The following is a 16644-nucleotide window of genomic DNA, read 5'->3' as shown; positions in this document are numbered from 1 at the left end:
TAAAATAAATTAAATATTAAATAGTTGTAATAGTATAGTAATAATAATTGTAATAGTAATAGTAATAAATAGTTGTTAGCCAGTTAGCGGAAAGTTGCAGCTAGCTGTTAGCTGCTAGTGTGGGAATCAGTGTGAGCATCCGGCTTTTTTTCATGTGTTTTAATCATCTTAACGCTCATCAGGTTGGCCACCCCTATCCATGTAAAATACACCACAAATGCGCACTTATCCGAAAAAATGGAAATTCCACCGTTTAAATCCAAGTCGACGACACGTAGCATCAGGCGAACCAGTTTATATATGAAGACGCGCAGGCTGGGACTCACTTATGGACTGTTAGATTGAGAGTGGACTTGACAATGGCGAGCAGTCCTGCGAGTCAGAGTCAAGGTGACAGTTGTGGAGGATCCTCGGGCCCCTCTGCCAGACCACATCGTCCACTTCGCTCTGTGTCATGCCTTCAAGCAGACACCTCGGATCCCCCCACCCCACCAACCTCCTCGGCGTCGTCTTTTGTCTACTTCCATCTGATTTTTAAGTCCTATCCCGACCGCTCCCCTCGTCTTTTCATCTGCCCTTAATCTTTTCCTCTTGTTCGGTGTCAGACTCACTCGATGAAACACTTCCATATCTTCTTTTTAATCCTGCTTTTACGTCTCCTCGCTGCCTTGTCTCCTCCAGTTTGACTCCTCAAGCCGGCAAAGACGGGAGCTTTTTCTGGACTTGTGTCCTTGCTTTTTTTTTTCTTTTCTTTCCCCAATTCCTTTTTGTCCCAGGGGCGGTGTCCTGCCAGTGCTGCCATCCTCTGGGAGCAACTTGCAGCTGAAATTACCTCTGGCACATCCTGACACAGGTGACAGCGTGGAGGGTGGGTGCACATAGTGAAGCGCTACAAGACAATGCAACCTCGCACTATATTAAATAAAAAAAAAAAAAAAAGTGGGTCTGCTTCTCAAGGTGTAAAAAAGTGACCGTATTTGAAGTCCCCACATTGTTTATATTACAAGTACAAAAACTGTGACGCATTGAAAATCACACAGTCGTCAGGATCTGGTCTCATCCAAATTGTTTATATCCTAAATTACTCACTTGTTTGGGTTGAACATCAGATAAATGTTTAAGTCAAACAAATAACGAACAAAGAACAGTAGGCGCTCGGAGGCAGCCAGGCAAAGATGACTCGGAGGGCAAAGATGAGGACTGTGTTATCAAAGTTTGCAGTGGTGCAATGCAAAATAAATAAATAAACAAATGGAGACTGTCAGCAGCACTCAGCTCTGAGGCGGAATGGAAAAATATTGCATCTGTCAGTTGTCTTCACCTTTAAATGGACTCCTTGGCCAGGTCGGACTTGGACAAAGCACAGGACTTGTTCCGTGCCTCTGATGAGAGCGGCTATGCCAGTCAGGCTCAGATGACACTGATCTGTCCTTGGCACTAAAAATGGTTTGTGTGCATTGCAGACACGCTGTGCTTCTTTGTATCAAGTGGTGTGTCGGCAAAATTGATCGATTGTGTGCCAAAATAATTCATTTTTGTTTAAAGTCACATTTTAATCACACCGCATCCGCCGTTTGTGGACAAAGTAGCACTGAAGTAGTGCCATATTTTATATATTTGATTTAAAATTTAAAACAGTTCAAGATATTCTTTAGTTAGGCAGAATATTGAAAGTGTTTCTACGGCTAACTACTTTGGGTCAATTTGAGGACTAATCAATGTCTTGTACGAACAGATCAAGGATCCTTGTTCGCTCCCACACGTACAATCGGACCGGATTTAATGAGGATTAATCCGATTTATTCCCACTATCAACATATCCGATTTATGAGACGAGATCAATAAAACTAAAGATAGAATGAGTTCAATAGATTCCCACTCTCTGCTTTTGTTGGGGTCACGACTTCTATTTACATAATCCACGGGCCTGGATTTTGACGGAATGCATATTTCATCCCGTTGCTATTAATTGCATCTCTGTGTATAAAACCGGCGGCCTTGAAAAGGTTATGACGTCGAAAAGGTCTTGATTTTGCCCTTACCTTTGTGGTTTGAAGCATCTCTGGATCCTCGGGGTAGAGGAGTGTAGGGCAGAGGGCGGTTCTCAAATCCGGCTTCGTTCGGCAGCTGCGAGAGCGGAGACACGCAATAGCGGACGTTAATGGAAATAGCCGTGACACATTTTGACATGATGTCAAATAGTTGGGAAAGCCAGTCCTCGTCCACCGTCATAACAAAACTTCAAGAAGGACTTCTTCTGCTCAGATGCTAAAAGTTGTTTTTTTTTTTTGTTTTTTTTCATCGTAATGTCGAACAGACACATATTTTGATCATGCTTCAAAAATACGCCGCAAAAGTCAAACAAAACGTGGCGTTAAAGCGTCATAGAGGCAAAGTTCACGTGAGACATCGGCAAACCTGATGGGACCAGCGCAGGGAGCATTTAAAGAATCAACTCCACAAGTGTGCTTTGCTTTTTCTTTTTTGATAGCCATACCGAAAAATAAATCTGATAACTTGTGACTATCAAGCACCATTAAATGGCGAGTAATTTTTTTTTGTACTTTTATTGCACAGTGGTTGACTTTTTAAAAAATTTTGTATGAATAATTGTTATTGAAAACACTTCTAACACGGACTATAAGCCGCTACTTTTTTCCTCGATTTTGACCCGTGCGGCTAATACAACAGTGCAGATTTGCTGTGGATTTTTCTTTCACCAGTAGGGGCGCTCTATAGTTCAGAAAATAGGCTAAATCTTTTTTTTTTTCTCTTGAGTTTGTATATATATATTATTTTTTTTTATTGTATTTTTTTCAAAAAGTGTTGCTGCGGCTTATATACAGGTGCACCTTATAGTCTGGAAAATACGGTAATTTTAGTTTTATTTTACAGTGATTTACTTTTTATTTTTGTATGAATAATTACTGAAAAGTTACTGAAAACATTGCCTGCATAGTTAATGGAGAAATTGGACAACTAGAATACAGATTTTTCAAAATTTGCGAGCCAAAATTTGTGTTCTCCTTTGGAATTCCCACAGACTAACAAAGTTTGAATGGACTAAATCTTCCTAAATATATTTTCACACCCTAGTATTGAATATTCAGTTGAACTATCATAACGCGCACAAATCAACATAACAGCTGCACGTATTTCTGACTTTACAAGCCCGCTTCACACTTGGCAAAGTCAGGAAAGTGAGGCAAATGCTACTTTGAGGAAAAACAACAGAAAACAGAAAACGGAATCTTTTGAGTACGTAATGTCCCCAAAGCAGGTCAAGAGTTTGTTGTGTTTTTTTTGTTCTTTGGAGCACTTTCAAGGTCCAAAACATCCTCCTTCCTTCCCTTAGCCTTTTAACTAGTGGAGGAGGTACTTCATCATGACACGGCCATATCTGATGCCTTTGCAGAAATAGTTTCCTTTCCTGCAAAAAGGAATCCACCGGGCCTTTAATCATAGCAAGAGACTCAACTGACAAATACATATTAGCGATGCTTTTGGCGGTGCATTTTTGTTATTTTTTTTTTTTATTGTTGTTCCTCTACATGGCCATGCATAACCTTGAGAAATGTAACGGCGCGCTCTGCTAAATGGAACCATATTTATCACGGGCGAGAAGAGCACGTTGAATTGAAACAGATCACATAATGTGCTCTCCGATAGGATCTCTGAAAGGCATTAAGGTCGGGCCGGCATGTGTCTCATATTACATCAACGTGGAGAAAAAGTGAGTGTTCCGCACATGCTGGTGGACTGATTTGGAAAGAAAGCGGCTGAAAAAGGAAGCGCTGTTTTGACAGCGAACCTGCAGCTCGCCGCCTCCGCTGTGGCTCAAAATCTGTTCAGAAGCATCAGTGCTGAACTCCTATGGAACGCCTAATAAAAAGAAAAAAAAAAAAGAAAAAAAAAAAAAGAAAAAGGCAAAGTAAGAACATACTGTACACGGTGAGAACTGACACTCCAATCTAAGGAGGACGATTTTTGGACAGGAAGCATAATGGAATTTCCAATGCTGAATTGTTTGTTCTGGATTGTTGCTTGACTTTGATGGTGTTCTAATTTCAAAACTGTCGTTAACATGGGAAATAATGTCAAGTGTAATAATTTGTTCTGCGCTTAGAAATGGAAAGTAAAATTCCGTTTTTTGTTAGCAACATTCGGTGCTCACGTTCATACTCGTCATGAATGTCTTTTGCTAAATGCCATTTCTATTCGCACTTGCGCGGTAGAAGTCAGTCTGTGCTCATTCTAACTATCACTGTTGCCCTTCTATTGTGATATCGCAAAAAAAAAAAAAAAAAATATTTGTGAAGGGCGCCGCCTAACTAATGCGAAGGGCGACCTGTTTGATATTTGATACACACTTTGGTAAGCTATTTTTACAACAGGACCGCGGGATACTCATTGGGGTGACCACGTTGGTGACCACCTGCTTTAGACGCTCAAGAAATCTCACAAAATTTGGTACTTGTGGCGCGAGCTCAAATATAGATTTTTTAGGCCTATTTTTTAGTCTCATTTGCAAATGATACCACTTTTGGGGCTCCACTTTGGGGTTTCCACTTTTCTGCACACACATGCCCCTAAGAGGTATCATGATTATACTCGCGCCCCTTCTTTGCCTCATTTCCTGTCCCGCTTGAAAGATCACAAACCCGGGCCTCTGCGCTGCCTTTAATCCAGCTGCTTGCCCGCAATTCATCTTCCTCGTTGCCACATTTTTAACAGTACCACACACAAACTCCAGCGGTAGCATGCTGGCGGAGGCAAGGGAGGGAATTTCGACTCACCCAAGCCCACCCCAACTTGTACCCCCCCCCCCCCCCCCGAGGTCCCTTCTGAGGGACTCGAGTCACTTTGCATTCAGGATCGCCACCTGCCTGGCCGGCACACCTCACATGACACCGCCCGTTCAACTCACGCCCGCTGATCAAAAAGAGCCAACGCCATTCAACAGCTTTGCTCATCACATCCCGTCCTATCCAGCGGGATGATTCTACCCCACCCACAGAACATCAATCAGATGTCCCCCCCCCCCCCGCCCAAACCCCAGTACGCTTTGTACTGATCCTCCCCTCTCTGCTGGTTGCCTGCACTTAATATACTCCAGTCAATAACCGAGGACAGCAGCAACGCTTGGTGATGAAAAGGATTTTCTTTCAAGTTGTCGAAATGACATTTATGGAAGCAAACTACGATCCAATATATACCACATACATATGTAAGTAAATATATATAATAAATAATAGAAATAATAAAATATATGAATATATTATAATATAATTATAATAAATATTTTATATATATATATTCTATAATAATAATTATAATAAAAAAATAATAGAAATAATAATAAAATATAAGAATATATTATAATATATAATATATATGATATAATTAATTAGTTAATATTAATATATATATATATACATATACATATACATATATATATATATATATATATATATATATATATATATATATATATATATATATATATATATATATATGTATATATATATATATGTATATACATATACGTATATATGTACATATATATATATATATGTATATATATATATATGTATATACATATACGTATATATGTACATATATGCGTATACATATGTACATATACATATATATACATATATATACATATATACATATATATACATATATACATATACATATATACATATATACACATATATATATATATATATATACATATATATATATATATATATATATATATATATGTGTGTATATATATATATATATGTATATACATATATATATATATGTGTCACGTCACTTTCTTCTCTGGTCGTACCTACACTGAACAGAGGGAGGTGCTGCTGTGTTGTGTATTTAATACACTCCTTTGCTCCCTCTCCCTCACCCGTTCTCTTTCCCTCCCTCTCTCTGCTGTCCAGATTAGTCTGCTCATCAGGCTGAGCATTGTTTTAATTTGCCAGGCCTGGGGCATATGCTGAGTGGTCGCGTCATTATTGTCTCCACGCGGTGTGAGTTATCACCACAGCACATGACAATGCGCCACAAATTTACAGGCCGGGACTCTCTGTGTTAATAAAAGGCTGGACAGAGGGGAGGAGGCGTGGAAGAAGAAGAAAGTGTGTGGTGGCGAAGAAAAGGAAGCTCTGTGAGATGTCACCATGAAAGATGATGCCCCGCACTGGATAATACATCATCGCATCACGGCTTGTCTTGTCGGCGCCTTTTTCAGTGTTGTGATGGGAATAAATGCTGATAAAGCCAGAGGCAATAGTGATTATTACTTTCAATGTGTCACCATAAGGCAGACGAGGGGGGGCTGGGGGGTTTGCGAGGCTAGGCAAAGCAGAACATACACAAACAACTCAGAAGTGTGTTTCTTGAAAGGATGGCACAGATGCAAGATTGGTGTTTTCGTTTCAAGTTTTTTTTCTACTTGCTTCATGATTAAAAAGTCCAGGAAATGTGCTAACATACCAAAACGAATTGCATTTATTATACCTCAGCAAAGGACAAATATGTAATCCCAATTTGAATTTGCATCAAATTTCAAGCCGCCACAGAGAAATTAACATTTTAATGAAAAAAACTGGCCAAGTTATTGTTTCAAGTAATTGTTGATTGATCGTATTTTCAAGCATCTGAAAGAAATTGGTGCGCTGTACTAGCCGCACAGTCGAGACAATGCACGCCGCCTAAAAAAGTCAATATGATGTCAACGATGGGAAATTGAGCGACTCAAATCTACAGCAGAAGCAACATTGCACTTAACGCCACCGTGACATGTAAAAAAGAACATTCGGAGAGCGCCCTTAAACTAATTTGAAAGTTTCGGCAGCGGATGCGCAACCCGGCTCCTCTCGCGTCGACCCGGGCTCACCTCGCCACTGAAAACAGAGCGGCCATACAATCTAATTACAGCGGCGTTACAGAGGGAGAGCGGTGTAAACAGCAGGCTGTTTTATCTCCTTATACATCTGGACAAGTAGACAAAGTGCTAAAAGGAAATAAATGTGGCCTGACAGCCACATGAAAGGGTTCAGCCAGAGGCTTACTGCTACTTGGGGCACAGGAATGTTGTTGCTAAGCATCAGCCTGCAACCTATCAGAGTGCACGGAGGGCCCTGTCCTGCCTGGCAGAGCCAAGAAGGGGGGCGGGGGGGGGGGGGGGGGGCGGAGGAGTGCAGGGGGCTGACATTGAAGGGAGGCTTGGGACTGGAGGAGATTTTCGTAGCTTAAAGCAATTGTTGCAAAAAAAACCAAAAAAAAAAACCAAGCCTTCTGTTTTGTTTTCTCCTGACACCACTTGGGCTTTTTGTACTTGCAAAAGACATGTAGAAAAATGTCTTTTGATATGTTTTCTCTTTGGGTCTATATCAAACTACTTGTTTGGCGTCTTTTGCGTGAAACTCTTGTCTGTCGTCTCGTCTCTGTAAAGTGCTGCCGCCTTGTGATCGTGCCACAGATCAGAGGGGACGCCATATGTGAACTCATTGGAGTCAACGTTTAATGTCGCCGCGTGGCTTTGATTGTTTTTTTAGCATTTAAAGTTCGGGAGAACAAAAATAATAGAAGAACTTTTTTAAAAATAAATAAATAAATAAATAACGAAAAACCATCTCTCTTAGTAGTCGGGGTTATACAATGAATACAAACTAGGCTATAAGCTACCTGCCGTTTGAGCATACAAATGAGAAGTGTTTTGATAAAAAAATGTAGAGTATTAATGTCAATTTTATGGTAATATTGTTCACATTTTGAGTTTTTATATTATTAACCTAACTGATCTATTAGTAGGTGGATGGATGGATGACGATTAGGGATTAACGTTTCATTCAAGCCGATCTACAGTTCCCGATTTTGAATTTTTTCTTTTTATAATTACTCATTTTATAACCAAAATATGTTTTTTATTTTCGTAACTAGTAACTATTTGTAGTTTTTTTAATTTATTTTTTTAAATGAACTAATAATTTTGACATTTTTCTCTGTGTTCTGTGCCAGAACTAAACATGAAAATAAATAAATGTACACGAGCTTTGACAATCATCACAAATCTTTTTGTGGTAAAAATGTTTTTTTTTTTTTTTTACATCCATTCATATTTGAAGCAGTTTAAATAGATTTTTAAATCAATTTTCGGATGGACAGACAGACAGTTGGTGATGCTTTCAATGAGAAACAACCACACAGCTAGCTAGGCTAGTAGTGAGTAGTGGACAACAAGCTGTGTCCGAATTCGTAAGTCTGCATTCTCCGAAAAACTTTTCACAGGCTCCGACTCATGTAGCCTCCGTGGACCGCATAAACTGTGGACAGATGGCGACAATCTGCTCAGCTGGTAGAATTGACCATAAATTGTTGAAGTGTATTCGCGCGCTATAGAAGAAAGTGTGTTGTGAAGCAGCCTTCGTTCAAGGCCACATTTGAAGGCTAGACTCGAAGGCCTTCTGAATTTGGAGTCGCTTGCGATCCAGAGGGGCTGCGAAAGTTATGTCATGTAGCCTTCAAATTCGGCCACAGTCTGATAGCAATCTAGCTTCTGACCTAGCTAGCTTACTTGCTACATACATCGCTAGACAGACAGACTGTGCGAGCAAAAGAAATTTGGACAGTGGATAGTCAGATGGCCAACAAGCTCACTTAATTAGCCAGTAGTAATGCTTGGGTACGTGAAAACTAAAAAATGAAAAAATAAAAAAGACTACATAACATATAATACTATAATGCAATTAAATCACTGTAGTATACAAAAGAAAAAATCTAATTTAGAGCAACATTAAACACAATGTTAGATGTGGCAGGATAAAACGCCACGCCTGTGTGTTTATTAACGATTAACCGTTCTAGTCCAATGATACTCCTGTGGTTAAGCGAATCCTGTGATCAGCGATCACAGGAGCGACTGTTTTGATGTTTCACTCGAGGCGCAAGCTAACGTCTGTGCCACTGAGAATAGCATGCCTCCCGACAAGTCAAAGGTTGAGTGCTGTTGGACGTTAATCATCCATGGGCCCTGACTCACGCATGCTAACAAGGCACTCTTTGTTTGTTTGTTTGTTTTTTGTGGTTTTATTTTCTTCAAAGGCGAATTTTACAAGTCATTCGACCTTTCTTTGTGGAGTCTTGCAGAATAAGCACAGGTGATTTCAAGTGGAAATGTTGGGCCATGTTGCAGGTAAATAGCACAATTAGCTTGGGGCTATTTCTTGTTTGGGTCCGGTTTGACCTTTTCCGTCAGTTCCGATGCGGCAGATTAAGTTAACCTTCATTCTGGATTCGCTTATCTTAAATTCAACTTGAATTAAAGCGCAGAAAACATCAGTGACAGACATGCTGCTTTTTGGCTTTTTTTGTCTTATTATTAACAATTTTCAGTGTTGTTTTTAAAGTACAACTGAGTGAATAGTCTGTGGCAGATTATCCAAACTGACAATTAAGTGGCTTGTTCGAGTTGGTAGTGTCCCACTTCAATGTTTCAGCCATTTGTGGAATCCGAATTCTGAGCTAAAAATAGCACGATTCCCTGATCATTTATATCTTTATCTCATCTGAAAATGAAACACCATTTAGATTAACAGTGCACACTTTATAATGTGAGTTGAGCATGCTTCAATCGTTATCAGACACAGTATTTCACAGGGGGAAAAAAAATAAATAAATCAAGAAATACCAGGAAATACCATCGACTTCTACAACCGGACAAACAATCCCAATTTCAAAAGTCTTCTGACGCTAAATTGGGCTTAACAGGGGGTTTTAGTCGCACCATTTTAAGGTTGCGTTTTCCACACTTTTTTGGGTCCCTTTTGTATTATTAACAGCATTGTGTCTTGGGGTTGAAAATTTAGACAAACACATCCCAACTTTTTTTTTTGCAAGATGTTTTACGGACAAGCCTCATTGACTTTATACGTATTCTGACAAATGTCTGGTCAAAAGTTGCCAATTGTTCCTACACGACGACTTCGGAATTGCGATAAAATAAGTCGAAATTGGCACCTTCTTCCATTAAACATTTTTTTCCATCCAATGTTGTCGAGGTTTTAGTTGGTCATAAACTTCAGAATAAAATGCTGTAAAAAGTTTTGCTGATTTAGTACGAGGTTGAAAAGTTAGGCAAACTCGTCACTTGAGCGTTTTCAATGTACTTTTAGAGTTTATTTACAGTTGAGCAGGTCTTTCGGACCCAACTTTGAACGAAGGTCATTTACAAAAATAATTTTGTGTAACTTAACTCCACAAAGGCAGCAAGTCAGGCGTGTGACATATGATGAGGCTTTCTTTTCCGCTTAAGTTCTGCAACTAACATCGGGCCTGTTTTCTGGAGTGTAGGCTGTTTAATAATTGAAGACTCCGGGAGCGGGCCTGTCACACCGGCTTGTCTCCGATGTTTCCTTTGCAATTAGAAGCCGGGGAGACATTTGAAGAGGGCCCAGGAAAAAAAAAAAAGTGTCGCAAAAAAAGTGACACGTGAACTTAAAGGAAATTAGCTCTTCACACGAGTGAAACGTGAAGGTTACTTAGCAATGCTTAACTCAGACTTCGGCTGTGTGAAGTGCACGTCTGACTGAGCCCCGCCACGAAAAGACGGCGATTTTCTTTACTTTGAGACGGCTTCGCCACGATGCGATCACAGACGAAATGAAAAACTAATTTTGACTCAAGGCATATATATATATATACGAGAAAGGATGGGAGGGCAAAAAGACGGGAAAAAGAAAAACTTGAGATGTGTCGGAATAATGAGATCTCTTGATGTTTGTGTGGGGAAGAAGTGCGACGACCGAGACAGATACACAACTCACATCTTCCGCCAAGGAAGCAAACACACAACATTTAAGCGCAACTTTCAAACACATGGTGTTGCAATGTGCTCAAAAATACGCACACACAAACACTTTCACACATTATCGGACTCCATCAGGCGTTATGGGCTCATGAGGTAATTAGTACAAATCACAAATGTACACTTATGGGCACAGCGTGAGGGTCTAATTATATAAAAAAAAAATAAAAAACAATCTTCAAATTTTGTTATTGTAAATTTAATAATGTACAGTAATGGCTAGCAGAGAACTCAGAAGTAAGAATTGAATGTGAATATATTATGTAGCATACGAACATTAAACATTCATGACATAAATATAGAAAATATTTGAATTTGTCACCAAATGATTTTTTGTGCGTCCGTGTGTCGAAATAGGGCCTTACAACTCATGACTAGGACTGATCACATGTATATCGCAATATTTATTTAAATAATTATTTGAAATCAAAATGGTGTGCACTACTTGGCAGACACCAGCAGAGGCACTACTGAGTCATTCTCAAGTTTCCCGTTTTTTCATTCATATATATATATATATATATATATATATATGTATATGTATGTGTGTGTGTGTGAGATTGTGCTATCTATCTAAAGCTCGCTTCCAATCCCTGACAACCTTTGGCGGGGAAAATTCCGCCCCTTTGCCGCGTCTGAGTCTCCGTGCGGTGGCGATAACGCTGTCATCTCGCACACCGATCATAAGTCACCGGCAAACGAGCACACAGATCCTCCGTGGCGAGACAGAACCCTCAGCGGGCCTGTAAGCTGTATCATTACACCATGTCATCTTTATGGCACGGAGCAAAGCCCGGCTCTCTAATTACATCCTGCCCTACTCCATTTACGCAGACAGGGAAGCGAGCAGCAGGCAAACAATGCGTTGGAAAATGGAGTGCCTCCGCCTGCTCCTCCATGCACGCCCTCCTCGCTCGCTCGCTCGTACCTCCAGACGCTACGAGAGGCGAGATAACAGCGGGCCCTCCTCGCCTCCTCGACTTCGACAAGGACTCGGCAAGGTGAGCGGCCGCGCCGCGGACAGAGGAGACAAACCAAGTAAAATAAAATAAAAAGAAGTAGCTGCCTTTAAACGGTAATTGCGCCCCTTTCCCCCCCCCGAGCGTGCTCGCAGGTATATAAAGGAGATTTACAGGCGGCGTCGGTGCCACAAATCAGACGGCCTCTGAGAAACACTCGTGCTATGAAATTGTTTAATCTCATCAAGTTCTGCCTTCGCCGTAGCCCATAAATCACAAAGTCTTTGTTGTCATCGAGCACCTGAGGAAGGCGAAGGCTGCCGTGTATATTCAGATATACTGTACATGTGCACGACTGTGCAAACGTCAACAGTGCTTTTAATGTGCTTTTTCACATCAGTCGTCAGTCAAAGAGACGACTATTTGACTACATTTCCAAAGTCGTCGTATTGAGCAGAATATCTCAAGTCTTCATCCGTCGTCATATTATTCTTCTTCAGACTGAGGAGTCGTGCAGTCCATTTTGACTCTGTTCCTCCAACACATCAAGACCACACAATCAAAATGATTTTCAAAGATCAATTCATTGACAAATCAATAATTAGACTTGTTGGTAATTTAAAAATAGTTACAATACAATAGATAAGTGTGTTAAGATAAGATAAGTGTTACCAATAACAATTCCGGTATTTTCTGGACTATAAGCCGCAGTTTTCTATGTTGAAAAAAATGAGTTGTTTATACTGCATGTACAGAACGATTTTGTCCCGTGAATGCACATAAAGTTACATCAACAGATTGTTAAAACAGTGCCTTTTAACACAGCAACAACTTTGCTAATTAAAATAGAACGGACCCATGAGAAAAATAAATAAATTGAGATTTATTTAGCCTATTTTCTGAACTGTAGAGCGCCCCTAGTGGCGAAGAAAAATCCACAGAAAAGCCGCACCGTTGTATTAGCCGCATGGTTCAAAATCGAGAAAAAAGTAGCAGTTTATAGTCCGGAAAATACGGTTATGGTTACATTCCATTTAGGTTGCTTGATAGTTCTAATAATCCCTTTAATTTACTATTTAATTTAAAACCATGTGAAAGAGAACCTTACTTGGTCCCTTTGAGCAATTGTTTATGATCAGCGGAAGGTTCAATAGGAAGACTGATGATTGTGATGGTAAAAAGTATGTTGAAATTCGAACAAGAAAGAAATTGCACAACACATGTAAAACGTATAAGCCCCCGTCGGTACATCCCCAAACTCTTCATATTAGCTGCGGTGCAGCTGGCGGAACATGAGCGTCCTGATGGATATCTCATTTCCTGCACTCGGCATCCAACGCCAGCAAATTATTACTGCATAAATTTCATGTCAACAGAAACGGCCAATTAATTAAGTTAAAAATGCACTCATGATGGCGTCTACACGTCGACAAGGAGAGCCGGGGGGCAATTTTCCACTCGGTGAATTTACTGCAGGGGTCACCGTAATGGAGGATTTTAAACTTTGTCATAAAGTGGCAGACAGGCCAATGTCTACACAGAAGCCGGCGAACCCGTGACATATTTGCATAAAGCATATTTATGTGAAAATGCTGGAGGACGGCGGCAAGGGGGGCGAGGGGATAAAGTTTACAGCCAGGAACAAAACCTCGAGCTCTCGAGTATTTCATGCATCCGGGTAGCGATGACGGTTGCAACTTTGGCCATTTAAGATGTGTGGAAATGTACACGTTTAACGGCACTTGCGACGGGGATGAATTATTCATCGCGTACGAGGGGCTCGGCTGTTTGTGGCGGTGCTTGTTTATTCAGCTTAGGCCGTTTATCAGGCGGGCGAGGATCCCACGGCGGGGATGAGCCTCAACATTTATCTGCGTTCCGGCTCCAAAACAGATAAATCAAAGGGTGTAATCACGCCGCCGCTGGCCCACATGTGACCTCGCTGAACTAATGACACCGGGATATCTAAACCCCCTTCCCTGTTCCTGGGTAAGGCCCTTAACTCGGGTCCACCCCCACAACCTCGCCGCTGTCACAGCTGAAGAAAGACACTGAGAAGAAAAAAAAAAAACACCCCTTCATGTCCCTTTGTCCTGTTTACACGGCGCACTAAAAATAACGGCGTCGGAACAAAGCGGCCGAGGCTACTGTATAACAATGTTGGCTCAAACAATAGCAAGCGGTATTGATTCCGAGTCCGCACGGTTCGAAATGCGACAGTCCCTCCCGTCTGCCCGACCGCCCGACAGCTCGCCCGCCTCCATCCCCCTATCGGAGCACAGACTTCTGATTTATCACGTCTTCTGCGAGCGGGCTGTCCTCTGATTAAGCCAGCGGAACTTTGTTTCACTCTCCCCTCTCTTTAATCTGTCTCTCCGCCAGATAAATTAGCCAGCGCCATGCCAGCGCCCGCTCTCTCTACCTCCCTCCACCCCTTGTCCCGCTTTATCTCCTCTGTCTGTCACGGCGTGCCGAGAGAGCAGACACATCTGCAGGAGATACACTAACACACATTTAGCCCAGCCCAGCCCGTGTGCGTGTGCGTGTGTGTTTTTCCTCCCTTTTTCTCCCCTTGACAACGTCCTGTCAAACAATCTCCCTCTCCCTTCCTGGACGGCCTCACACGCTTTGTTGCGAGCTCGTAAATCAGCGACTATTTACGAGTCGCAATCCCTATTCTTAGTCGTTTAATGGCGACACGTTTGCGGGTGAATTAAAGCGGGCTTTTATTCACCAGGCCGTAGGCCAAGGGGAGGCCTGACTGCAACACACACACACACACACACACACACACACGTACACACTCTTCTCCACTCTCGTCCGGGTGGTAAATCACGCTCATTGTCGCAGTGCAAAGCGAGTGTGCGTCACTGAGGGGGAGAGCAGGAAGCACTGGGCATAATTCTGCCCATCAGTTTAATTTATAGTTTCGGTAGCTTTGTAATCTCAGAGCCATAAATCCGAGTGGTTGACAGTCAGGAATTTGGAGTCATCCGGGTTCTTGAAGGCTGCAGACCTTATTTCCATCTCGACATTGCTCTCTCTGCCTTTTTTTTTTTTCCAAAGTAAAATCTTTTGGAATCCTTTGGTTGACTTTCACATTGTTTCTGATAAGGATGACAACATGACGAACATGGAAAAGAGTCAAATAAACAAATGGTCATTTCCTTCAGTTTAACTATAAACATGACGCTTTTGAGTGAGTGCACTTGGCCGTGTTAAAAAGCAATTTTCCAGAGGCCAAACAAGCATGAACAAAAGTTGAAGCTCTTATAAATGGTAAATACCATAAATATGTATACTTGCACTACTGTTTTTAATCACACGCATATCTCGTCCTGTTGACGCGTGCATTAGGCCACTGCGACAACAAACACCTTACCCCAAAGAGGCACTAGCCTTTTCCCCGTAGAAAAAACCCACAAACTATAATAACTTTTCATTTTTTTCACACGGACGTCAAACGGGAATCTGCTGAACATATTACAGCTCAATTGCTAACCAAAACAGCAGCACCATATATCAAGCACAGGCGTGTGGCGCAATCAGGGAATCGACTAAAACGTTCATATTTGTTGAAGTGATTTTCTCCATATAATGTAGTGTTTACATGTTCCAACTGCTGTTTGGGTTAGCAACAACAATACAATACAATAACCGTGGAGGATCACGTCCAAGTTTACTGCAACGTAAATAGTCTCCACATAAATTTAAGGAAACCTGTTAACAATATATGTTAAGACGAGCTGAAATAGCGATGACATGCTTCAGTAGGTGCTGTTGTTTTGGTTAGCAAAGGGGGTAGAATGGCTTTAGCAGCATGTCGCTAGTTAATGTTTTTTTTTTTCCCAAATTGGAAAAAAACGGGAATCTAATTGAGGAAGGCATTCGATTCATTATAAGAAGTTGACACAGCTGATGACCTAATTGGGGCATGACGTCTATTCGAAGGACAGCCTCTATCTTACGTTTCTTCAGTGCGCTCGCGAACAGTTGTCTTTTACTTGGCATGAACATTTAATTGCCGTAATATAAACGGCGTCAGCCGCTACGTGGTGACGACAAAGAAAGGCGGACCAAAGCAAAGCAAAGCAAAGCACACCAGCGACTTTATAAAACATGCATGCGGAAGCCACGCACGGGCCTCCTTTGTGGCTTTAACCTAGCTGAGGTTTACAAGATGCTCGCTCGCCCGATCCGATTGTGTTTCGCTTAAAAGGCGACACAGGCGGCGATGAAGCGCATCTCCCTGGAGCCCCCCCACCTTCAACGCGTCACATTTACATATCACTCGCCCGCCAGCTTGATATGTAAACACATTCCGTCAGAGGACCGCCAATGAGCGTCCGCCTCCCGTATAAGCTGCCGCACGTTAGACAAAGAGACGCCAGCCCAAAAGAGACGTCGTATGTCATCACCCAAGAGAGATAATAGTATTGTTCTACATGCTTGATCACAGACGCTCTCACGGTATCTCGCTCTCCGTTTCAATCACTCTTTGTCTCTCTATCGCCCTCTCTCTCTCTCTCTCCCGGAGTGAAGATGCCAGCACACTTCAGCGCGATAGCTCCTCTTCTCGTTCACAAGGCCTCGCATCTCAATAGTTTTTTTTTTTTTTTTTAAATGGTAGCACTTCAATTTGCAAGCCTTGCTGGAAGGCAGCTCCTCCTGATATGTTAATTGCAGGGTACTTAAGCGCTAAAAGATTAACATAAAACCCTTTGGAAACAAGCTAATAGTTTATGATAATTTGCGTGTGGCCTTTTGTCTGTCCATCACGACGTTGCCTCAGGCGGCAATTTTATCAAGCGG

The 16644-nt window shown here is 41.5% G+C and overlaps 1 protein-coding gene across 1 annotated transcript in view; it reads right to left on the bottom strand.

Annotated features, from left to right (window-relative positions):
• The window catches only part of lrmda (leucine rich melanocyte differentiation associated), a 220154-nt gene that overhangs the window by 21503 nt on the left and 182007 nt on the right, over positions 1-16644 (bottom strand). The window contains exon 7 of the mRNA XM_088304918.1: positions 2043-2127. Within this exon, the coding sequence (XP_088161044.1) occupies positions 2043-2127 (85 nt within the window). The remainder of the gene's footprint in view (positions 1-2042; positions 2128-16644) is intronic.

Source organism: Idiotropiscis lumnitzeri, chromosome 9 (assembly GCF_059441095.1).
Source record: "Idiotropiscis lumnitzeri isolate Australia: NSW breed Sydney's pygmy pipehorse chromosome 9, RoL_Ilum_1.0, whole genome shotgun sequence".
Classification (NCBI taxonomy): domain Eukaryota; kingdom Metazoa; phylum Chordata; class Actinopteri; order Syngnathiformes; family Syngnathidae; genus Idiotropiscis; species Idiotropiscis lumnitzeri.
This window is presented reverse-complemented; position numbering and strand designations above follow the sequence as displayed.